At 41.8% G+C, this 26,701-nt stretch overlaps 1 protein-coding gene across 5 annotated transcripts in view; it reads left to right on the top strand.

Moving 5' to 3' along the window:
• The window catches only part of CACNA2D3 (calcium voltage-gated channel auxiliary subunit alpha2delta 3), a 903,838-nt gene that overhangs the window by 465,443 nt on the left and 411,694 nt on the right, over positions 1-26,701 (top strand). For all 5 annotated transcript variants that reach the window (XM_061396642.1, XM_061396641.1, XM_061396640.1 and 2 more), the window contains one exon: positions 6,963-7,037. In XM_061396642.1, the coding sequence (XP_061252626.1) occupies positions 6,963-7,037 (75 nt within the window). The remainder of the gene's footprint in view (positions 1-6,962; positions 7,038-26,701) is intronic.

Raw genomic sequence — 26,701 nt, 5'->3', positions numbered from 1 at the left:
ATTATTTTATTTATTTTTTTGTCTCTGTGTCAACTTTTTTTCTTCTTTAGGCTTTGTTTCTAATCTTTTCCATTGGGAATCTTTAATTTTGCCTTTCATTTCTTTGTTCTGGTTATTTATTTATTCAGCAAATGCTATTGAGTGCTATGAGTCAAGTACTGGGACTGCTTTGGTAGGTAAGGAAGACAGGTTTTCTTCCCACATGAGCTTTAAAGGTTTGGGGTTTGTATGTGTTGGCTATGGACGCAACCAGGAAGAAAGAAGGTGCTCGCAGTCGAGTGTAGACAGAGCAGTCTCAGAAAAGGGCAGGATAGTGTGGAGGCTGAGAACGCACAGAGCTGGGCCATGCAGCCAGCTAGGACTCAGTGGTGGCTTCTTGGAATAAGCGATGATGAAGTGAACACGTAAAGACAGATGGGCATTAACCAGGAGTATGCAGTGAGATAGGGCAGGAAAAATAGCAAACAATTGAGGAGGAAAGTGCTGTTTTGAAATTGTAATAAATCCTCTCCCACCCCCAGGAAGTATAGACCTGGCTGGCTTGGCTGCAAGGAGTTCAGTGACTGGATGTAGTGGACTGGGGGTGAATGTGGGAAGCAGAGAGAACTGGTGAGTGGGGGTGATGCGGAAAAGAATGGTACTGGGTTGAGAGGGCCGGTCCAGATCAATCTGTGTGTTCAGCCAGGTAAAGGAACTAGTACATCTGCTGAAGAGAGGAAAGAAGTCTGAGCTGCAGGGTGACGTGTCCACATGTTCCCTAAAGTCTCTCTCTTCTTCATGAGGCCTTTCCTCAGTCTCTTTTATAGGCAGCTGATCATCTTGTTCTGTTAGGCCTGAGAGATGCATTGCTTTCACTGATCATCTCCAGCTTCCAACGTTAAGCAGGATTTTGAATCCCCGGTATCATGCAGAGCCCACAGTAACCTGCCCTTTGCTCTCCAGTCTCTGGGCTGAAATTTACACAAGCCAGCATGTGACACGATTCTGCACCAATGCTAAAGCTTCCATGAATCTTAGCTGGTGAACCCAACCCATTTATTCTTTGTTTTTAGATTCTTCTCCCCAGAGTTCTGGCCATTCATTGAATGAAACTTGGCTTTCCACTTTTACATCATCATTAAAATTCCCATTGAGGATTTTGCTGTGTCCTTAAAATGAGAGATTTGGGAGTACTTCCAGAGATTGGTAAAAAGGAAAGAAAAGGCAGATAGTGATGTATACCTTGCTGCCAGAGTATAGAGTTTGGTGGTTGGCCTGAAGAGAAAGTAGTGGGTTGTAGCCTGACGTATGAAGAATAACATGGGTTTCTTTTGAGCAACCCTCCCCGCCGCCTGCCTTTTTTTTGAGTGGACCATGGGCACTTTCCTGGTAGCTCAGATGGTAAAGAATCTGCCTGTGGTGCAGGAGATCTGGGTTCTATTCCTGGGTCAGGAAGATCCCCTGGATAAGGGAATGGCAACCCATTCCAGTATTCTTGCCTGGAGAATCCCATGGACAAAGAAGCCTGACAGGTCCATGGGGTCGCAAAGAGTCGGACACGACTGAGCAACTAACACTTACTTAGTTATGACATCACAGATAAGTACCTTTTATGGTGAAAAGGAAAAGTATATATTATTGAGCATGTTCTTTTACTAATAAAAGTAAGAGGAAGTGTTTCCATGATTACCCCACAGTAATGATCATGGGCAAATTTAGCCAGTGTTTGATATCTGTGACACATGGCAAATGCTTATTCAGGAGGGAAACGAATGAAGGATTTCATGGCAGATACCTTCCTACGAGGGGATTTGGCAGTAGGCCCCCAGCACTGTCTTGGCTCCCTGTCTGCCAAAGACCCAGGTTCAGGGAGGGTTCAGAGTTTGGCAAGGAGTGGGGCAGCGTGCAGCTGCACAATGTGGTGGTTTCTGTCTCAAGTGTTTTGAGTCACCTGTGGGTGTGGAGCAGTACTTCTTTCCACCAAATACGGTGTCTGTGCTCTCTGGAGAGGGCAGGGGCATGTGAGCCCTGTTTCCAAGAGTAGGTCATGGTCATTGCCCCACCTCTTTCCTACTTACCACCTCCTATATAGTCTGTCAGTCTTCTATGAAGCACACAGCACAGTCACATATATATTTTCTGTCTTTCTTCGTCTCATGCACCCACACACTTTCTTTCTCTTTCTTCCATGAGAGTTCTGTGTTGACTCTTCACTGAACCATCTCATTTCATCCTCACAGTAAGTTCATGAGAGAAGTTGGTAACAATCCCCATTCCCCTGATATGAACACTGACTAAAAGAGCAGAGATGCTTTAGTGAAGATCACCTAGCTGGTGTGTGTCTGAGCCTGGATTTGAACCCACCCTGTTTGCCCCAGTTGCTTTAGCTCTACGCTCTACCCTTGTGTCAATCAGAGAAGAGCCAACCCGGCAGGCAAAAGGAAGAAGGAAACTGACAACGACTGATACCTTGCATCTGTGTGGCAGATTCTAAGCTCTTTAAAGAGTGAACGTTCTTTGTCCATCTTCTCACCATGTGATTAGTGGGCTGGCTGGACCATCTCTGGGCTGCCTTGACTCTATCCTATCCTGCTAAGAGACTCCTTCCATTTTCCAGAAACTTGGAGGAAAGACTAAAAAGTTTGAGGAGAAAGGGAGGTGGCTGAGTGCCTCCCTAGAGTTCACTCCTAGTCATGGGAGGGAGCCAGAGCAAATGGCTGAACATTATTGCATCTGGCTAATGATTATGTGGGCTTATTCAGTGGCTCAGTGGTAAAGGATCTGCCTGCAATGCAGGAGTCGCAGAAAACACAGGTTCAATCTCTGGGTGGGAAGATCCTCTGGAGGAGGGCATAGCAACCCACTCCAGTATTCTTACCTGGAAAATCCCATGAGCAGAGGAGCCTGGAGGTCTACAGTCCATGGGGTCACATAGAGTCAGGCACAAGCGAAACCACTTAGTATGCATGCAGGCAATGATTATGTGCATTGCATCCTTTTCTATAAGACCACTGATATCTAATTGTTTAAGTAGAGATGATGGAGAACTGAAGGAAGCCGTTGTATCTTAGGAGTGGAGGTGACCAGATCTTTATCGTAAATCGACTTGGCCATCTCACATCACTGTTTCACAAAGTAGAAATATAGGGGACATCCATTAAAATGTAGAAATGGAGAGTTTTCCAAATGGAGAGCTGCTGGGAGCCTGGGAGCAGCTCTACACACAGGGTGCTCTTGGTGTCCCCCTCTGGAGGAGTGCTGGGTAGCATGATGATCATGCACAGCCCATGGGCCTCTTTGGCACAGCCGCCTGGTGTGTGCTGTCCCTTCACACGGACAGCTGAGCCCAGCTCCCTTTGGTGATACAGTCCAGATTGCTCAGCATAGTTTTGTCCTGATGCAGTCAAGGGAAATTAGTTAACTGCAAGCTTGGATGATGCCACTAACAAGCTGGCAGGGGTTCAGAAGAGCAGATTCCTCCATTGTGGCCACGACTTGTACAGTGACAGTGAGCATGGTTTTGATTACTGCACATGTTCCTCCTTGATGAGGGCAAGAACTTCTTGGTCTTCTTTACTTGTAAGCCCCCACTGCGGCCCCCCACATATTCAGGCCTTTACATACCAAAGCAATTTCAGGTATTTTGCATTGTTGGATCTTCACAGGGGCCTGTGGAGGGTTAACAGAAGGTGAATTAGCACCTTATACATAAGAATCTGGGATCAGAGATGTTTAGTGACTTCCCCAAGGCCACACAATTAGTGTATGACTGAGTCAGGACTTGGACCCAAGAGTTCTGACTCATGCCTCATCTCACATGCTAGTAAAGTAATGCTCAAAATTCTCCAAGCCAGTCTTCAGCAATATGTGAACCATGAACTTCCAGATGTTCAAGCTGGTTTTAGAAAAGGCAGAGGAACCAGAGATCAAATTGACAACATCTGCTGGATCATCGAAAAAGCAAGAGAATTCCAGAAAAACATCTATTTCTGCTTTATTGACTATGCCAAATCCTTTGACTATGTGGATCACAATAAACTGTGGAAAATTCTTCAAAAGATGGAAATACCAGACCACCTGACCTGCCTCTGGAGAAACATATATGCAGGTCAGAAAGCAACAGTTAGAACTGGACATGGAACAACAGAATGTTTCCAAATAGGAAAAGGAGTACGTCAAGGCTGTATATTGTCACCCTGCTTATTTAACTTATATGCAGAGTACATCATGAAAAATGCTGGGCTGGAAGAAGCACAAGCTGGAATCAAGATTGCTGGGAGAAATATCAATAACCTCAGAGATGTAGATGACATCACCCTTATGGCAGATAGTGAAGAGGAATTCAAAAGCCTCTTGATGAAAGTGAAAGAGGAGAGGGAAAAAGTTGGCTTAAATTAAAGCTCAACATTCAGAAAATGAAGATCATGGCATCTGGTCCCATCACTTCATGGGAAGTAGATGGGGAAACAGTGGAAACAGTGTCAGACTTTATTTTTTGGGGCTCCAAAATCACTGAAGATGGTGATTGCAGCCATGGAATTAAAAGACGCTTATTCCTTGGAAGGAAAGTTATGACCAACCTAGATAGCATATTCAAAAGCAGAGACATTACTTTGCCAACAAAGGTCTGTCTAGCCAAGGCTATGATTTTTCCAGTGGTCATGTATGGATGTGAGAGTTGGACTGTGAAGAAGGCTGAGCGCTGAAGAATTGATGCTTTTGAACTGTGGTGTTGGAGAAGACTCTTGAGAGTCCCTTGGACTGCAAGGAGATTCAACCAGTCCATTCTAAAGGAGATCAGCCCTGGGATTTCTTTGGAAGGAATGATGCTAAAGCTGAAACTCCAGCACTTTGGCTACCTCATGCATAGAGTTGACTCATTGGAAAAGACACTGATGCTGGGAAAGATTGAGGGCAGGAGGAGAAGGGGCCGACAGAGGATGAGATGGCTGGATGGCATCACTGACACGATGCACATGAGTTTGAGTGAACTCCGGGAGTTGGTGATAAACAGGGAGGCCTGGCGTGCTGCAATTCATGGGGTCGCAAAGAGTCGGACACGACTAAGTGACTGAACTGAACTCAAGAATCAATATGTGAATGTGTTTCAGGCAAAATATAAAGTTTTACCTAGAAAAGTTTTACCTGGAAATATAAAGTTTTACCTGGAAAACATAGTTGAAAAGTTTTGGGCTGTAAGTTACAGAATGAAAGTTGCTTCATTATATAGATATCTCAGAATCTCATGGAGAGGCCTCAAGGAGAGCAACTGCAGTTTGGTACAGTGGTTCAGCAGTGTAACAAGAACCCACACTGGATCTGTCTTCCTGCTCTGTCTTCCTTGGGCCTTGCTGTCCATTTTTAACCTTGTCAACCTTTGCAACCTCATGGTTACAAAATAGCTGCTGCAGCTCCACAGTAGCATCCCAAGAGGGAAAGAAGGCAGTGGATATAGAATTCTGAGTTTTCCTTTAGTGGAAAGAAAAAAAAGTTTATGGAAACTGCCCAGAAAACTTACCTCTTGTGTTTTATTGGCTAGGATTTGATTAATTGATCACTCCCAGTTGCAAGACATGTTATGAAGTTCTGTATCCAACAGAGGGGGACCAAATACCTGTGATTGACTAAGAATAATTATGCTTCAAAAATAAAAGAAATTAAACTTTAGGAATGGGCATATCATCACCTTAGACCAAATCAGTCAACAGAGGCTACTTCCCAGAGGAAGTAAGAATGAGGTGGCCCAGAGGATGAATAGGCACCATTTGGGAGATGCCAAAGGAGAACTTCAGGCAGGAGGCCCAGTGGTGGAAGGCCTGAAGGTAAAGATGGGTCATCTCAGAGGACAGGGAGGGAATTAGGGCTGACCAGTGCTGAGTTTATGTGGAGAAGGCAATGGCACCCCACTCCGGTACTCTTGCCTGGAAAATCCCATGGACAGAGGAGCCTGGTGGGCTGTAGTCCATGGGGTCACTAAGAGTCAGACACGACTGAGAAACTTCACTTTCGCGCACTGGCGAAGGAAATGGCAACCCACTCCAGTGTTCTTGCCTGGAGAATCCCAGGGATGGGGGAGCCTGGTGGGCTGCCATCTATGGGGTCGCACAGAGTCGGACACGACTGAAGTGACAGCAGTGCTGAGTTTATGGGGAGGGCTAATGGTGAAGACGATAGAAAGGTTAATGGGGCCAAGTGTCCAGGGCCCTGCCGAGGCCTAGGAATGTTCCTCTGCAGAGCCAAGGGGGGCTCTGAATTGCATTGACAAGAGAGGGTATGATTAGATTTGTGTTTTGAAATGTTCCAGTCTAGCTACAGTGCAGAGTACCATGCTTGATGAGAAAAATTAAAATAAGAACACTCAAATGTTTTCTTTCTAGTTTCAAGCTTTGGACAAAAACAAAGCTTTATTATCTGGGTATTCTGGAATCAAAAATGATTCCTGGCATTGGTTCATGTGGACAGTGGTGTCACTACACGTGTATACTGCGCTGACTAATACCGCAAAGCCTCCTGTGGGGGAACATCAAGATCTCTGCTTTCCAACCTTCTGTCGTCACTCATACGTGACCTGCATATGGGTTCCTTGGCTCCATGAAACCAAAGGCAGGAGCTAGAGTCATATCCACCCAAGTCTGGAACACTATTTAGATCTCAGCTGGACCACGTGCTGTCAGCCATACCCCGGGAACCCCTGTGTTTGGAGTCACCCCTGAAGGATTATCAGTTAACTGTGTACACTCTGGTCACTGTCACCCACCAACATGTGCTCTACAAGTTCCCCACTCAAACAAGAAATGAATAAAGTCTGTCTTTGCGCTTAAACACAATTTTTTAAATAGGACCACCAACTGATAAAGTCACCTTACAGAAAGGAGTTCAGCCTGTGATCATGCTACTTTTTTGTTTGTATGTGTTATCTTTAAATTATTGAGTACCCTTCGTATGCTTAATTGTTTACTTTTGACTGTTTCTTCCCTTTGCAGTATAATGAGGAGCTTCACTACGTGGAACCTTGCCTGAATGGGACATTGGTGCAAGCTGACAGGACAAACAAAGAGGTAAGGCCTGCTGCTGGGCAGGTGCCTGGCACACCCACCTCCCTCACAGTGGTCACTTGCAATAGTTCTGTCCTAGATTTTAGAAACTCATCAAATGTACTGCCCTTTCACTGAGGGCCTTGGAACCCAAGTGTGTAGAACATTTACGAAGAGACCTAAGTAAAATCATAGCAGTGAAACATATTGAGTTATGCTCACTGGTTATGAAGCATTCACATTGATTTTCTCTTTCTTTTGCTCTAAGCACAACCTGTGTTGTGATTTTCACCCATATTGACACCAATGAAAGCATATAGCTCTTGAGATTTCAAAGAAAATTGAACCCACTTGCTACATCTCTTCTTGCACTTAGTAAAAATGATTAAGTAACTGTTGGGAAATATTGGGGTAACTTCCTGGATTAGAAGGTAAGCTTTACAAGGATAGGGACTATGTTACTCTTGATTGTATCCTTAATGCTCTGAGAATTGCCTGCTCCATAAATATATTGTCTGAAACAAAATAAAGGTATGTTAATTGAATAAAAGTTTCCTTTACAATTGGAGCATTCTTGGAAAATTTCCAAGATACATTTCTCTGAAAATCTGTTTTCCTTTGGCCACCTTTAAATATGTCAGTGCCACCATCACAGCCATCTCCAGTTACCTCCACAGGGCCAGGTGACAATTTAGGTTGAAAGTGTAGCTGTGGCTGCAAAAATATCATACCTCCTTGGACTCAACACTGCCATCACTCACTTTATTTGGTTGTACATGCTATGTGGGTACAATAAAATAATGCTCCTCCCCTAAAGAGTAAGTATGGCTTAGGCAGTGGGCAAGGTAGCACTCTGTGACGTTCTATGCGTGTGCTAGGAAGAACCGCTGGCCCAGATGGGGAGGGAGTGCCATTGGTACTATGCTAGATGCAGGGAGTAGAAGTGTGGGCATCGCTGAGGGAGTGAGCCTAGAGGATTGGGAGAAATTCAGTACAACTGAAGCACAGAGTGAGAGGAGAAGTTATACCAGAGTTAATATACAACCTTCAGTCTGAGGGAGAAGCACACTATAATAAGCTTTGCTTTTAGGAAAGAGAAGGAAGTACCTTGTAGTTCAAAGAACAAGTGTATCCAGGGACTGTTTGTTTATGGTAATTTTTTAGGGTAAGGTAGGAAAAAAATAAACTTACAGCCAAATTTCTCTAGGGACTTTCTCTTTTGTTGGCCATTACCTGGGTCTAGAGTTCACCCGCTTACCAATTTTGTAGCATTGGAATTTCTTCCAGAGTCTTTAGAAGGTGTCCAGTGATGGTGCTTGCAACAATAAATAGAAAAGATGCTTAAAATGCTTCCTTCAGGTGGATTCCTAGATGTACACAGGCAGTGTGATGTTTGGAGATATGAAGTCTTATGAATGAAAAAATTATTAGAGAATGTGAGAAAAGAACTTCACTTAAAATTGCCTTTAAACTTTTGAATGCTGACATTTGAAGTAGTTTTTATTAAAATTAACCCAGACTTTTGATTCTGCCGGTATAGAGTAGCCATATTTTAATCAGATCCCTCCCCTTGCAACTGAAAAACCATGGCAATAACACCACCAATGCATATAGGAAGACATGCAAGGTAGAAAAAAGGTGAACTCCCAGTCTTAAAGACATGAAGACAAGTTCCCTGGGTTTCTTATTGATTCCCATGTACCCCAAATAGAGAACTGCAGGAGTTTCCTGCCTGTGCCCAAAACAGGTACTGACAAAAATCACACAAACAGAAGCCAGTATTAATAAGAATCAGATGTTGAAATTTAAATTTAAAAAATAATGCTTTAAAGCAGTTAGGAATTCTCTTGAAATAAATGTAAACAATATAAAGTCTCAAAAAGAAATATAAATTATAAAAAAGAGCCAAATGGAAATTATAGAACTGAAAAATACAGTCACCAAAATAAAAAGCTCACTGGATCAGCTCAATTGGAGATGACAGAAGATAGAATCAGTAAACTTCAGGATAGATCAATAGAAATTATCCAGCCTGTGCAACAGAGAGAAAATAGATTGGAATGAAATGACAAGAGTCTAAGGGACACATGAGACAGCAGAGGGCTAGCATTCATGTCATAAACATCTCAGGAGATGAGAGAGTGAGACTGGATAGATATTTAAAAATATATCGGCTGAAAACTTCCCCAAATTAGTGCATGTTCAAGAGGCTGAGCAAATTACAAATTGGATGAATCCAACTAAATGCATGGGAAGACAGTATAATTAAATATAATCGTGTGTGTGTGTGTGTGTGTGTGTGTGTGTGAAGTCACCTCAGTTCAGTGCAGTTTGGTCGCTCAGTCTTGTCTGACTCTTTGCGACCCCATGGACTGCAGCACACCAGACCTCCCTGTCCATCACCAACTCCTGGGGCTTATTCAAACTCATGTCCATCGCATCGGTGATGCCATCCAACCATCTCCTTCTCCTCCCACCTTCAATCTTTTCCAGCATCAGGATCTTTTCCAATGAGTCAGTTCTTCACATCAGGTGGCCAAAGTATTGGAGTTTCAGCTTCAGCAGCAGTCCTTCCAATGAATATTCAGGACTGATTTCCATGTATTTAATTAATTGTTAATTAAAGTATATCAAACATATAGTTAAGATCCATTCCTTCACAAGAGTTATTTACATTTTGATAAGTAGCTCTTCAAGCTAAAGAGATTCATGACACTTGGAAATGATTATGTAACAGTATAAACTTCACAGACGGGTATTGGGAGAAAATAAGGAGATAGATCTACTAACTCAATTGTTGCCATTTTGCCTGCTACCTACTTACAATACCAGTTCTTCGCATCAAGTGGCCAAAGTATTGGAGTTTCAGCTTCAGCATCAGTCCTTCCAATGAATATTCAGAACTGATTTCTTTTAGGTTGAACTGGTTGGATATCCTTGCAGTCCAAGCGACTCTCAAGAGTCTTCGCCAACACCACAGTTCAAAAGCATCAATTCTTCGGTGCTCAGCTTTCTTTATGGTCCAGCTCTCACATCCATACATGACTACTGGAAAAACCATAGCTTTGACTAGATAGACTTCTGTTGGCAAAGTAATGTCTCTGTTTTTTAATAAGCTGTCTAGGTTGGTCATAACTTTACTTCCAAGGAGCAAGTGTCTTTTAATTTCATGGCTGCAGTCACCATCTGCAGTGATTTTGGAGCCCAAGAAAATAAAGTCTGTCACTGTTTCTACTGTTTCCCCATCTATTTGCCATGAAATGATGAGACCAGATGCCATGATCTTAAGCTTTAAGCCAACTTTTTACTCTCCTCTTTCACTTTCATCAAGAGGCTGTTTAAATCTTCTTCGCTTTCTGCCATAAGGGTGGTGTCATCTACATCTCTGAGGTTATTGATATTTCTCCTGGAAATCTTGATTCCAGCTTGTGCTTCATCCAGCCCAGCATTTCTCATGATGTACTCTGCATAGAAGTTAAATAAGCAGGGTGACAATATACAGCCTTGATGTGCTCCTTTCCCTATTTGGAACTAGTCTGTTGTTCCATGTCCAGTTCTAACTGTTGCTTCTTGACCTGTATACAGATTTCTCAGGAGGCAGGTTAGGTGGTCTGGTATTCCCATGTCTTGAAGCGTTTGCCACAGTTTGTTGTGATCCACACAGTCAAAGGCTTTGGCATAGTCTGTAAAGCAGAAATAGATGTTTTTCTCTCAAGTCACCTCAGTCGTGTCTCTTTGTGACCCCATGGACTGTAGCCCACCAGGCTCTGCTGTCCATGGAATTTTTCAGGCAAGAATACTGAAGTGTATTACCATTTCCTTCTCCAGAAGATCTTCCCCATCCAGGGATCCTACATAAGGGGAAAAAAGCGAAATCCGCCAGAAAGGAAGGACATATTATTTAAATTACCAATTTGAATAACAGCAGATTTTTCATATGAAATCATGGAGACCGGAGGGAATTGCCATAGCATTTTTCAAATATTGAAAGAAGTGCACTGTCCACCAGTATTCTGTATTCAGTGAAAAAATTGTTCATGAATGGAGGAATAAAGACATGTTCAGATGAAGGAAAACTATGAGAATTTTCTTGCCAGCAAAACTGCCATTAGAGATTAGAGAATTTCTCCAAGCAGAAAGGAAATAACAGAAAAAAAGCTTGAAACTTCAGAAAGGAAAGAATTGGTTAAATATAGGAGTAAGTATAATATAGTATCTTAATTCTCAGGAGATTTAAAAAAATTTTTTTATTGAAGTTCCCTGGTGGCTCTGTAGTAAAGAATCCACCTGTCAAGTAGGAGATGTGGGTTCAGGATCCCTGATTTGGGAAGATCCCCTGTTGAAGGAAATGGCCAGTATTCTTGCCTGGGAAATCCCATGGAGAGAGGATTCAGGTGGGCTACAGTCTATGTGGTCACAAAAGAGTTAGATATGACTTAGCAAGTAAACAACAATAACAATAGTTGATTTACAATGTTGTTTTAATTTCTGCTGTACAGCAAAGTGACTTAGTTATACACACACACATATATATGTGTGTATATATATATATATATATATATATATATATATGAAAACTTTTCCATTATAGTTTACTCACAGGATTTTTGAATTATAGTTCCCTGTGCTATACAGTAGGACTTTGCTATTTATCCATCCTATATATAATAGTTTGCATCTACTAATCCCACACTCCCAATCCTTCCCTCCCCCATCCCCCTCTCCTTTGATAACTACAAATCTGTTCTCTAAGTCTGTAAGCCTGTTTTTCTTTTGTAGATAAGTTCATTTGTATTGTATTATAGATTTCACAAATGATATCGCATGGCATTTGTCTTTGTCTTTCTTTTTTAAATTTTATTTATTTATTTAGGCTGCACTGGTTCTTTGTTGCTTTCTCTGGTTTCGGCGAGGGGGGCTACTCTTCGTTGTGGTGTGTGAGCTTCTCATTGCGGTGGGTTCTCTTGTTGCAGAGCACAGGCTCTAGGCACACAGGCTCAGTAGTTGCCCTGTGGCATGTGAAATCTTCCTGGACCAGGGATCAAAACCTATGTCCCCTGCCTCAGCAGGCAGATTCTTAACCACTGGACCACCAGGAAAGCCCCTGTCTTTCTCTTTCTGACTTACTTTGCTTAGTATGACAATCTCTAGGGCCATCCATGTTGCTGTAAACGCCATTATTTCATTATTTTTAACGGCGAATAGCTGTTTTATGTGTGTGTATCACATCTTCTTCATCCATTCATCTGTCAATGGACATTTAGGTTGTTTCCCTGTCTTGGCTATTGTAAACAGTCTTGCTACGAACAAAGGGTGCATGTATCTTTTCAAATTATACTTTGATCTGGATATGTGTCCAGGGGTAGGATTGCTGGATCGTATGGCAACTCAGTTGTTAGTTTTTGAGAAACCTCCGTACTGTTATTTATAGTGGCTGTTCCAGTTTACATTCCCACGAACAGTGTGAGAGGGTTGCCTTTCTCCACACCTTCCAAGATTCTCAAATCATATTTGATAGTTGAAACAAGAATTATAGCTTCATCTGATGTGGTGCCCAAAATCTGTTGAGGAAATTCTTAAGACAGTTATTTTTTGCAAGTGTGGAAGGTAAAGGAACCTAATTAGAAATAAGATTTCTACATTTCACTGGAAGTAGTAAATGCTGATATCAATAAAATGTGATAAATTGCATTTTTATATTATAGTACCTAGAGCAACCATTGTGAAAACAATAAAATGAGGAATACTTAAAAAGTAATTAAAAATTAATAAATAAATAAATTGCATTTTCAGGGGGCAAGAAACTGGATGTGAATAAAAAAATAAATTGCATTTTCAGGGGGCAAGAAACTGGATGTGAATATTGACCTGTCAAATTTCTCATGCTTTGGTGAAATTCAGAAGATGGTATTCTAATCTTAACATATCCCTTGCACAAATATTGTTATGTTGTATTTTGTATTGCAAAAGTGAGCTGCTTCTTTTAGGAAAATCAAAAGGTTTATATTTATATCTCAAAATGCTAGTTATTTTTCTTAAAAAAAGTAGCTCAGAAAAATGTAAGAAAAGAAAATTAGAGATGAGAAATTAAGAAAAAATGGGCAGGTAAAAAAGATAAAAAGGAAGACTCAATCTCTAACATATCACTGGTTATTTTAAACATGAATGGTCTGTTGCTAAGCTGCTAAGTCACTTCAGTCGTGTCCGACTCTGTGCGACCCCATAGACGGCAGCCCATCAGGCTCCCCCGTCCCTGGGATTCTCCAGGCAAGAACACTGGAGTGGGTTGCCATTTCTTTCTCCAATGTGAATGGTCTAGGCACACCAATTAAAAGATAGAGATTGGCCAAGTAGATCTGAAAAAATACGAGCCAACCATATGCTTACTACAAGAAATTTGTTTCTAATACATTTTACTTGTTATAAGTAAAATGATGGGAAAAGATACAGTATGCAAGCTTTAAAAGAAATATAAGTGGTTATATTAATATCAAGTAAAGTCATCTTCAGAGCAAAGAAAAATACTAGAGACAAAGAAGGGCAGTATATAATGATAAGTGTCAATCCACCAGGAAGAAAGAATAATTTTACGTATGTTTGGACCAAACTATGGAGTTTCAAAACACATGAAGCAAAAATTAAGTGTTGAGAGTAGAAATAGAAAAACTTACAGTTATAACTGGGGACTTGTACACTTCACATTTGTGAATTACTAGACTATTAAACTGAAAATCATCAGGGATATGGAGGAACTGAGCAACACTATCAATCTATAAGATCTAGCTACCATTCATTGCATCCTTTACCCAACAACAGTCCAATGTGTATTCTTTCAAATAAGCACTGAACATTAGCCAAGATAAAAGAGATCCTGAGAATTCCCTCATGGTCCATTTGTCCTTTGTAGAAGGAAATGACAACCTACTCCAGTATTCTTGCTTGGAGAATCCTGTGGACAGAGGACCTTGGTGGGCTAGAGCCCATAGGGTAGCAAAGAGTCGGACACAACTGAAGTGACTTAGAACACACTGCCACAGTTAAGACTCTGGGCTTCTGGGACTTTCCTGACAATTCAGGGGTTAAGACTCCATGCTTCCAGTGCAGGGAGTGCGGGTTCAACCCCTGTCAGGGAACTAAGATCTTACATGCCATGGGCCATGGCCAAAACTCAAAAGGTAAAAGACTCTGCGCTTCCACTGCTGGGGGCCTGGGTTCAATCCCTGGTTGGGGAACTAGGATCCCACATGCCACACAGCCAAAAAAGTAAGAGAAATGATAGACCTTGGGTCATAATACAAACCTCAGCAACTGTAAAAGAGTTAAAATGATGCAGAGTATTTTTTATGATTATAATGGAATCAAATTAGAAATCATTAGCATAAAGACATCAGAAAAATCTCTATAAACATTTCTAAATTAAACAATATACTGCTAAATAATTCATGGGTCACAGAGAACATCTTGGAGGTGATTTTTAAAATATAAAGCTGAATGAAAATGAAAAGACAATATCAAAATGTGTGGGACAAAGCTATAAGAGCATCCAGAGGGAAATTTATAGCATTGAATTCTTACATTAAAGAGGAATGCCTCACAATAACAATTTAACTTTTACTGAAAGAAACTAGAAAAAGGAGAGCAAAATAAACCCAAAGCAAACAGAAGGAAAGAAATAATAAAGAGCAAAAATATTCTGCCAGGAGACCCAGGTTTGATCTCTGGGACGGGATAATCCCCTGGAGAAGGAAATGGCAATCCACTCCAATATTCTTACCTGGGAAGTCCCATGGACAGAGGAGCCCAGTGGGCTGCAAGAGTCGGACACAACTGAGTGTCGAAACAACAACAACAGAAATCAATTACAGGTATACCTCATTTTATTTTGCTTCAATTGGTTGCACTTTGTCATAATATTGCAGTTTTAGCAACCCTGCATCAAGAAAGTGTTGGTACTGTTTTTACAAAGTTATGGTGATCTGTGATCAGTGATCTTTGATATTAGTAATCTAATTGTTTTGTGATGCTACAAACTGGACCCACTTAAGATGGTGAACTTAACATTGTCAGTTAAGTTTACTGAACAAAACATTGGTCAGTAAATGTTTTGTGAAAGTCATTCAGTTGTGTCTGACTCTTTGCGACCCCGTGGACTGTAGAGTCCACGAAATTCTCCAGGCCAGAATACTGGAGTGCATATCCTTTCCCTTCTCCAGGGGATCTTGCCAACCCAGGGATCAAACCAAGGTCTCCCTCATTGCAGGCAGATTCTTTACCAGCTGAGCCACCAGGGAAGCCCAAATGTTTTGTGGTTTAGTGCAGATTCAGCGAGGTTTTTGTAAACATAGATAAGGAGATTCTAAAGTTTGCACAGAAAGGCCCTAACATAATAAACAGTCTTGAAAAGGAAGGAAGAAAGAGTCATCCTCACTGTCCCCAGTGCCTCCCCTGTGTGTCTTCTGTAGACTTTGATTCTGCAAGGTCAGGTGCCCATTCTGGATCCATAATTGCATCTCCAGTGGGTGGAACAGCCCAACCAGCAGCCTAGTCTGGGTGTCTACAGCTGTGGGAAGGAATCAGGCCTGTGTTGGACAGATCTGCTTGGTTTTCCAGAATGAAAAGACTGGGCAACTAGGCCAGTACCTATGAGGTTGATGCTCAGTAGAAGTATGAATGAATGAATGGATGGATGGATAAATGAATGAATGAATAGATAAGCTACCTGGGAGAGGATTCTCATTGAATAATTTTTCTTTCATTTCAATAGAAGATCCACAAAACGTTCAAAACAAAAGCATGAAATGAATTACATTTGAATATAATCAGAACATTCTGAACTTGATTGTGAATGAAATGGTCTGATTCCAGGGTTGACATTCCTTACTACTCTGTCTAGTTCAGTCCAATCCCCTGAATGGCAACTTTGATGCCATTTTCTCTTGTTCTTTTTGAAATAGGGATTGGGATTATGGCCCGTATAAACTGTGTATAACTGGCATTGTGCATACACATTGATGCTAGCCTTCCATCCTGTTAGTTCAGTAATTCTGACTAAAATGTGTCAAATCCTTTGGAATATTTCATTCTTCACTCCAAAACTCCATTTACCTCCTGAGAAGTTCTCATGACAGTGAAATAACAGATTCTTTCTTACCTTGTCATCTGTGGACTGTTTCCCTGATGGCCACTGAAATGCTACTTGCAGGTAATGAAAGGGCTTCTACAAGGTGACACCTGGGATTTTTACGTTATGTACTTTTAGTCCATTGACAGCTAACTCTGGTTTCCAAATATTTAGATGACCTCCTAAAAAATCAAAACTGGATAATTTTAATTAAAGCAGTATTTGATAAAATTCACTTCAGAAATTTAAAAGAGGAATGAGAGCATCTTGATGTCTTGAAATAAAAGTAAATGTTATAGCAAAAACACTGGCCTTGGACAGACTGAATAGTCCTGTTTCACAGATCTCCTGTGATTTTGCTTGACACGGCCCATGACACATCATCCCTGAACAAGTGGTCTTGAGGTTCTATTAAGCTTTTGTCTTTTAAAGGCATTGTTTACTGTCTAGAGAGAATTTTCTTTTGCTGCGTTATGTACGAAATAACTGAAATATTTTTTCTTTAAGGAAAGAGAAACCATGACAAATTGGGTGAGCCTGGAGTTTAAATATAACATTCAAATGAGTAAATTCTTGTCCTGATCTACTTCAGGCCTTCTGAACCATTCATGAGACCTTAAAATGAACCTCCTATGGTCTCTCTCCGGAATGGGAAGGAAGATTAGTGATATGGTTTTTCTCTGGTTTTATAATGAAGATGTTCTGAAATCCACTGAATTTCATGGCTCTGTTTAAGATGCATTTCTATTTATTTCTAAATCAACTGATCTTAGAAACCCATGTCACTCTCATCTTTCTCCAAAGTTTTGATCTTTTCCCATGGGATCAGGAGACACTGAACTTATGTGAATTAACAAAAATACACATCAGAGTTGCTGAATTTTCCCTAATATTGTTTCTGTCAGCCTAAACTTTGTCAAAAGAGGTATCCTGGATTCTGAAACTTCCCACTTCTCATGGCTTTGTGGGCATCCAGTGAACAAGTGGGTGTCCGTTGTAAAAATTTGCCAATGTTATGGGAGTGAGGGGTATGTTATGAACAGTAAGTACAAAGTAACCCTGCTGCCCAAACACCAAGGGAGAGAAAATTGCAGAGTAAACACACACTAAGCCAGTTTTATTCAATTCAGAGTTAATAAAAGGTAGTAAGAATTGCATTGCTTTTATAAATGTCAGAGTACATTAAAAACCCAGAGAAAATTTCAAAATAATTTAAATGGAAGCAAACATTTTTAGATCTAGTGTAACTTAACACGTGCAGCTCTGAACAAGAATAAGGTAGGTTATGTATTTTACCACGAAAGACTGGCCGTGGTCTAATCTATAGTTAGGCGAACTACAAGCATGATGTTGAATAGCAGATCTCTAGAACCTGTCTTGAAATGCTGAACTATTGATCCCCTCCTTATTGTCTTCCATCCCATGCCTCTCATTTATCTATCCATTTTCTTCTCTTGCTATTATGACATTTACCCCCACCCCTGTTCTCCATCATCTCTTTCTCTCCCTCCCTCCTTCCTTCCCTCTTTCTTTCCTGTTCTAGTCATATTAAAATTTCTATAGCCTAGAAGTCAGTGTGAACCCTCTAAAACCTTACATATGTTCTGTTTTCCATCTGGAACATACAGATTTTTTTCCCTTCCTATTCTCCCACATCTCTTGTGCCCACTTAACTTTTTCCCGTCTGACGTCAGATAAAATAACAGTGCCCTCTGTGGTTTCCCCATGAGGCCATGTGGTGATCTGGCTTCTCTCTTCCCTTCCCAGTGGCCAGAGTCTTCTTGATGATGTTGTATTCGCCACTATTTCTATTGCATCCAGCGTAGGGCCAGGCCGTCCATAAAGAGCACTGAATGGAGGTAGCACTTGATTCATCAGATCAAGTCAGTCTCCTGATCAAAGCCCTTCCAGGACTTCCTATTCCACCTAAAATGAAACCTAACCTCCTTTATAGTGAGTGCAGTGCCTCCTGACCATCATGTGCTCTTTCTTCGTCCACTCAGGGCATGGAGTAGATTTCTTTGTCATCACACTTTACACCATGCCCATTACCACCTCAGTAGGGCCTCAGCACCAACTCCTCCTCCTAGAAGAAGCATTCATTTTTGGTTAGATCTTAGTCCAGAGGTCACCTTCTCTGACCCCTCCTCCATGTAACCTTACTCTGACTCATGTGCGCCCTTGTGACAGATGTTCCTTTCTTTTTATTTACTTGTTCATTCGTCTGTCACTCACTGCCTGAAAGACCACTCTGTGGACACTCACACTCTGTGTTTGGTCACTGGTGAATCTCTTATAAGGAGCTCTTGGCCAAGTGCCCAGATATTACTGACTAAACAGGTGAATGAATGGAGAAAGAAGTATTCATTTTCTCATCCTGCTATAGTTTAAAATGAAGTCTTAGGTCTTGAGAGTAAAAGAAAAAGCTGCTGCTGCTGCTGCTGCTAAGTCACTTCAATCGTGTCCGACTCTGTGCGACCCCATAGACGGCAGCCCACCAGGCTCCCCCGTTCCTGGGATTCTCCAGGCAAGAACACTGGAGTGGGGTGCCATTGCCTTCTCCAGTGCATGAAAGTGAAAAGTGAAAGTGAAGTCGCTCAGTCGTGTCTGACTCTTCGAGACCCCATGGACTGCAGCCTACCAGGCTCCTCTGTCCATAGGATTTTCCAGGCAAGAGCACTGGAGTGGGGTGCCATTGCCTTCTCCAGATGAAAACAAACTGACAGCTGGAAAATGGAAACTGATAGCTTGATTTTGCAAGGAAAAAAGGCCAAAGCTGGTTTAGATGAAAACAGCTGAGAGTATATAAGCAACAGCTTGGAGTGTCTAGGATTTTGATAAAAGCTAGAGCAGTATACTTACATCTACCAGACTTACTATTTAGCATGACAATGTTGAGTTGTTGGGGTGAATTAAAGTTCAGATCAATAGTCTCTATTTTGGAGAGAGAAGTAGTATTAGAGGTAAAAATGCCTAATTGTTAAAAACCAAATTAATGTGGCTGTGAGTCTGGCCACAGTGAGCAGCTGTCAGGCAGTGTGTGCGTCACCTCACCTGTGTCACACAGGTGAGCATCCTCTGTCCCCTTCCTTATTGTACTATCACATAGAACTCTGGGAAGGTTTAATGGGAGAACGGCATTATGGTGTTTTGCAGGGCCAGCATCTTAACAAATTGGAGTAATTGATAATTTACTTAAGTAATAATGATTATTAATGATTTGTTAAGTTTTTCTACCCCACATTTTAACATACAGAAAGATAGAGTATATAAGGAGTAAACTGCGGTTCTCAGAACAAGTGACTTCCCAGAGCATCTCCCCCAGAGCAACCGGCCATTCTGCATGAAATTCTCATGTTCATACATACCACCAAGCTTATCCACCTTTTGACATTTTTAATGGGAACACTCAAACGGTTAAGCTAGAATGTGCTGTCCAGGATTTCACAAATATTTAGTCAACAATCATGGGAATTGTACCTTGCCAAGTGGCACAGAAACAGGTCAGCATTTGGAGGCAGACATATGGCCTGGGGCGTCATCGTAAATAGAGCAACCCAAGCTGGAATCAAGATTGCTGGGAGAAATATCAATAACCTCGGATACGCAGATGACACCACCCTTATGGCAGAAAGTGAAGAGGAACTCAAAAGCCTCTTGATGAAAGTGAAAGTGGAGAGGGAAAAAGTTGGCTTAAAGCTCAACATTCAGAAAACGAAGATCATGGCATCCGGTCCCATCACTTCATGGGAAATAGATGGGGAAACAGTGGAAACAGTGTCAGACTTTATTTTTGGGGGCTCCAAAATCACTGCAGATGGTGACTGCAGCCATGAAATTAAAAGATGCTTACTCCTTGGAAGGAAAGTTATGACCAACCTAGAGAGCATATTCAAAAGCAGAGACATTACTTTGCCAACAAAGATCCGTCTAGTCAAGGCTATGATTTTTCCAGTGGTCATGTATGGATGTGAGAGTTGGACTGTGAAGAAGGCTGAGCACCGAAGAATTGATGCTTTTGAACTGTGGTGTTGGAGAAGACTCTTGAGAGTTGCTTGGACTGCAAGGAGATCCAACCAGTCCATTCTGAAGGAGATCAGCCCTGGGATTTCTTTGGAGGGAATGATGCTAAAGCTGAAACTCCAGTACTTTGGGCACCTCATTCGAAAACTTGACTCATTGGAAAAGACTCTGATGCTGGGAGGGATTGGGGGCAGGAGGAGAAGGGGACGACAGAGGATGAGATGGCTGGATGGCATCACTGACTCGATGGACGTGAGTCTGAGTGAACTCCGGGAGTTGGTGATGGACAGAGAGGCCTGGCATGCTGTGATTCATGGGGTCGCAAAGAGTCGGACACGACTGAGCGACTGAACTGAACTGAACTGAAGTTATTTTTATGTTAAGTGTCGCTGATGTGAAAATAGAAAAGAAAGTACAAATGGCAAGAGGTCCTACGGCACACTGTAAAACCCTGCCTGGTTGAGTGGCAAGTGCAGCCACCTTAGCTATTCTGCTGTAACCTACTAGAACATTGTGAATGTCAGGGTGATGGGAACCCAGCCATGCCTCCCTCACACATCAACACATCAGTTGTGACTCCTTAATTTCCAAAGCCTCATCTTCTCTCTCCTTCCACTTGATCATCGCTGATTCTGGGACAGGAAGTCTTACCCTGCAATCTCATATTTTATTTTGGACAAAATGAATCCAGAGCAACTTGATCAGAATAAAAAGCTATTATGAGCAACCTTATTAAATTGCTATTTTTGTAGGCAAAAAGTGGTCTGATAGTTCAGCATTTCACTGATTTATTATGGACAGTGCCTGTTAGTTGGGCTGCAGCACTAGGTGTACCCCATTAGCATGTCTGCTCCCAATAGGTCATGCCGCTGATTCATTTAATCACTATTAATTGTATAAATTAACTGTACAGGAACCTAGATGCAAATAAAGTAACTAATAAGAAAAAAACAAAAACAATCTGGCAGTCAGAACAATGGACTTTCATATGCAGATTACCCCAGCAGTGTGAAACATGGCCCTTCAGTCTGCTTTCTAATTAAGATTATTTCTGAGGGATTAAACCTCTTACTTTCGCCAGCTTTGGTTAAAATGACCTATGAGAAACTCCTGAAAGTCTTAAAGCCGTGTGACTTCACTTTGTGATGTTCCTTAAGTCTGTGTGTGGATGTCAGGCCATCCAAGCATTAACTAGCACTCTGGCCACATGGGCAGAGCCCGCGGACAGTAGGGAGCTGCCAGGGTCTCTGCCTCAGCTGCCACCACTGAGCCTGGGGAGGACCATCCAGATGCCAGGCCCAGAGCCTCCACACTGCCTGCCAAGGCCCTGGCGGTGAAAGCCAGCTGGCACAGGCTGTGTGCAACCCTCGAGTTTGCAGCCAGTTAGTTGCCTGAAATGCTTTGGAATCGGATCGGCACTGAAGGCATTTTTCAGGAAGGAGCTGTTATCTGACTTCAGTTCTGCATCGTCAGTCATTGTCTGATGCAGCCTGTCCCTTCCCCGGGTGTGTGTGGGGGGAGGTACAATGGCACACTTGGTTAGAGGACTCAACAACTAACAGTAGGAAGCTTCTGCAGCCTTACTCCCTCCAGCCTAAGCCCCCTGAGCTGGCTTCACACATTGTGTGTGCCCTGTTGCTAATTCGAGAGCACTCCTCTCCATTAAAGGCATTCAGTGCACAAAGCGGAAGGTGTTTTTGCTTCTGTAGCTGCCTCTTATCTTTAGAGAGAGATGTTCTTCCATCTGTAATACTTAAAAAGATTTGCTTTAAGTCTAGCAGATTTCTAGAGTATTTGCTGTAAACTCTTACTGGATTGAGCTGGATTGACCTCATTTAGCAGCTCGCTGGATCTTGGAGGGGAGTATCTAGCACAAATCAGTGTGCCTTGGTTGAAACTGCCATCTCATGATAATTCCACTAGGGAAGTCAGAAAGCTGCATGCCTGGCTTTTTCTCAAGGACTGGTTTGGTTTTAGGGACTACAGACTGCCGAGTACCCAACATAATGGGATGTGCTGTGAGGCACCGAGGGAGCTAACTCATAAACGGAGCCTCCTGCTGTACTTGTTTTTGGCTTTCCTTCCTTGCCAGCTGCATAAGCCTTCCATACCCTGACTTCACTGTGTGTACATCTAATGAGCCATGTGTGGAAGCTGCAGGTCTTAGAAGGGGCAGTTCACTGAGTGCAGCTCTGACACAAAGTCTGGAGCCCTCCCTGTCATTCTGCTCCCTGGATGCTGCTCTGGACCTCCTTGCCACTGTCCATAATAAATCAGTGAAATGCTGAACTATCAGACCACTTTTTGCCTACAAAAATAGCAATTTAATAAGGTTGCTCATAATAGCTTTTTATTCTGATCAAGTTGCTCTGGATTCATTTTGTCCAAAATAAAATATGAGATTGCAGGGTAAGACTTCCTGTCCCAGAATCAGCGATGATCAAGTGGAAGGAGAGAGAAGATGAGGCTTTGGAAATTAAGGAGTCACAACTGATGTGTTGATGTGTTTCTTCACTTGGGACTCATTTTCCTTGATAATCAAATGTTTATCTATCTATTGCTTTTTGATGATGCCCAGATTGTATGCCTGAGGTCTTACACTTGGTTTTGTGTGATCCAGAGTAGCTGACCAGAATCAATCACTCAAATTTTTATCATGGACACATCATGTTGGATGAGACTGGTCACGTTTGGCTAAAAGCATTTCAACTTAAATAATTTCGAAATTCCCATTCTTGTCATCGGGGTGGTGAATGATTAAAACTTGGCAGCTAGGCATAAGAATCCCAAGAACGGTATTAAACAATGTGTAGATTCCTGAGCCCACTGGAGATCTACTGGATTAGAATTTGTCAGCCTGGAGCCACAGGATGTTTTTAACAAGTTGCTGGTACTTCTGTTGCAGTCTGTTCATGAGCATGTTATTTAGACATCACTGGGGTCTAGTACAACCCCAAAACTTTTGCTTGAGTCACCCCACAGAAATTAGCTATTCTTGGATTCGTTTGAATGCGGAAGCTTCTTAAGCATGGATCTTCTGATCTCTCATTACTGTTTCCATTCTAAACCTTGGGACCCTGACTTAAATATTTGAGTTATTTTTAGAGTTCAAATATTAAATATTTTCGTGGTTATGAGATGCCTTCTGAATCTCTTCGTTTTTTCCTGATATTTGACACCAGATGATTTTAATACCTAGCGTATCAAACTAATAGTTGTGAAGGACTCCATGTACAGTTCTAAGTTAAGGATAAAATGTTGTGTTCTTATTTTATCCTTTTAGGACACTGGGAAATAAAACCAGGCATTGATGAACATGAGTAGACATTTATGTAGAGACAAAAGTCTGTGAGTAGAGACAGTCTTCCAATACAGTGCCAAGTTCCTGTCTCTGTGTCTGCCCCAAGCCACAGCTGCCATCAGGTTTGGCTAAATCATCTACAGGGCCTAGTGCAAAATGAAAATGAGGGGCCACTTGTCCAAAATGTAAGAATTTCAGGATGGTGTCATCAGATCATTAAATCTGAGCCCTTCCAAACATGTATTCTTATGCAAAGCCAGTCCCTGGAATTGGTCTCAAATTATTTAGTTCTGAAAATGAATATTTCCTCTTTTTTATCTCTTTATAAGATGACGTCAAAAGAACATTCAGACAATAATAAGGAGAAAAGAGTTCTGAATTATTGTAGAGATTTTTGAGATAGGTAGCTGAGTTTTAGTGTTTCTTTTTTTTTTTTTTGAACCAGTGTTAAATTTGTTTCTACAGAAGGTATCTCTTCTTTACTACCACCTCAGAAGGAGCTTCCACTGGGACCTTTTAAAAAACACCAGCCCCATAATCTGAGATTGCAAACTGGAGTTGAAGCAGTGCAGTGTCGGCTGTTGTTTAGACATTTCCATTATCTGAAGTTGAAGGTTTTTGTGGGTGGTCCCTCTCTGTTCGGTGTCACTCTCAACAAATGTGTGGAAAGAAGAAATAACCACAGATGCAGCCAAGCTTCAATCAGCTCTGCCGTAATTGGCGAGTTGGTTGCATTTGTAGCACAGGCAGAATCAATTAGGGAGCTGGGCTGGGAGACAGCGCTGGCCCTGCCATCCCCCCTGGTGGAGAGTGTGGGTTGTTGGCTCCACCAAGAGGAATAGGTGCTATCGCTGGCCTTATCATAAACGAGGCTCCATGATTGCTTAGTTGACCCAACCAACTGTTTTCAGTTCTTTTATTTTCCAGGAATTCCTACTGCCCTCCAGGCTTTCTCTGCCTCATCTCTCCACTCTCTTCTTCCAAGGGCCTGCCCCTCTGAGGTGTCATTGTGTGGGTCTTTCTGGTTCCCTTCAAGGCACGGGTTCTCTCTTCTTCCATTGTCCCCAGTGCTCCAGGCCCAGAGTCAGGCATCCAGTGGCCACTTGATAGCATGTCTCGTCTGTCATGTGGAGCAACCTGGTATTTCTGCAAGTTGAAAGGTGGTTTTGAGGCTAAGATCCCCAAATTTGAAATTCTTCTACAAATATGGACATGTTAGGAAGAGACAATTCATTTACAGCAGTAAGTCTTTGTCTGTCTAATGATGCTTTCATTTTTAACATTTCTTTTTATACCAAATAATAAAGAATATGGATAAACAAAAGGAAGAAAATTTTTAAAGTTGCATGTAATCTTAACAAAAAGAACCAACCGTACTGCTGTATTTATCTGGAAGGCCCTTATATCAGATAATTGTGCTTAAAAAAAAAAAATAGATTGTTACTTCTTTAAATGTCCTTTAAAATTATTACAAGTTGTGATAACCCTTCTAGTCCCTGAAATATTCTTCTAAAATATTTCAGATGACTACAAAACATTTCAACCTCTTATTGTTGAAAATTCAGTTTGGTTTCCTTTTTTTCCTCTGTTTTTATAAACAGTACAGTGATGAGCATCTGTGTAAATATTTGAGTATTTGCTTGATTAATTCCCTATAAAAAGTTCATACAATTGAAGTTGGGTCAAATCATATTTAAGTGTTGCATCAATGTAAGGCCTTTTATATATTTTAGTTTATCTATTGATTCAACAAGTATTTTAGTGTTTGCCTTGGGTTGGCTAGGTCCCATAAGGGTGTTGGGGCCATAATGTGAGCGAGACAGATGAAATGAGACATCTCCTTTCTCTCGTGGAGATGCCAACTATAAATATACATCTCTTTGTAGCCGAAGTTTCCAGAGCTTGGCACTGTGTTTGGAATGAACTAAAGTTGTGACTTGTATCTGTTCTCATGTAGTGGAGCTGATGAAAGCCTCCTTCCTCCAAAGAAGCTAACCTGAGTCAAATCAAGGTTTTTATAAAGTTTATGAAGAATGGACTTGGACCTTCAGAAATACCAGAAAAATGTGAAGGGTGAGACCTGCCTGTTTACACACATGGCATCTTGCCAGGAGAGACACAAAACAGGCACATCTGTATAAGTAGCATTTGGACTGTGACTTTCCTCAATTGCTAGAAGGTTCTCAGACCTGGCTTCCTCAGGAGCCTCACAGGAGGATGATGAACTGATTAGCTCATCAGAGAGTCCTCCTGAACCCTGCCCTGTCCCACTGTGCAAAGCTTCTGTGGAGGCACCAGTTCCACTTCAGATATTTCCACATCAGAGAGAATCATCAGTTTTGGGCTCATCTTAACATGGGACAATAAGTGCTTCTGCCATTGAAATTAGGTTATAGTGCAGCCGACTTCCTAGTATGACTTAGTACTCATTGTTCACATCCAGGAGATCTATCTGGTCTCTAATTTGGCACTAGCATTAAACATCTGCTACCTTCAGACACTTCAGTTTGTAATATACAACATTAAGGACAAACGGGGACTGACTCAGACACAGTTCTGTTAGATCTGTACTTTTTCCCAAAAGTTGCAAACATCTGGACCTGCCTCTTTAATACCAGCTTTCTTGGGTCATTGTGTTTTCACATTTGAGAAACACCATCTCACAGTCTGCCTTCCCCACAAAATCTAATCACAGTCTGATTCACTTTGAGATAGTGGTGTCATAAGAAGTGTACAAAGTGCTTCTCTCTGCAGCATGTAGAAGGGAAACGCATGTAGTGAAGAGATAGAAGACACAGGGGAGCTTTCCCCAGGGGAAAAAAAAATCACAATGTGCCCCTAACATTATAGAAAAAGGTTTCTAGAAAATAGGTAGTCCATGGGGGTCACTTGAGGCCTAGCAGAGAGAGCATTCCCAAGACAAGGCAAGGTGATACTGACGGCCACAGTGTTTATTAGATGCTTTCTGTATACCAGCCTTGGCTTGAGCACTCATGCCATAGATCCATGACATATATGCCCAAAAGATGGTGTAAAATTCAGCCAAGGAATTTCTCAGACTTTGCTGGAGCATGAGAGAATTATCCCAGAGATGAGGGTGAAGGAGGGTTTGTTTCCAGGAGAAACTATATCATGATGAAGAGGCCATATTTATATGAAATCATATTGTGGCCTAGTATCAGGTGTGGAGGCCATCTGGGTCTCTGGCAAATGGGCTTCTGCAGTTTGGGTTTATAGCTCAAT

Source organism: Bos javanicus, chromosome 22 (assembly GCF_032452875.1).
Source record: "Bos javanicus breed banteng chromosome 22, ARS-OSU_banteng_1.0, whole genome shotgun sequence".
In the NCBI taxonomy this organism is placed as follows: domain Eukaryota; kingdom Metazoa; phylum Chordata; class Mammalia; order Artiodactyla; family Bovidae; genus Bos; species Bos javanicus.
This window is presented reverse-complemented; position numbering and strand designations above follow the sequence as displayed.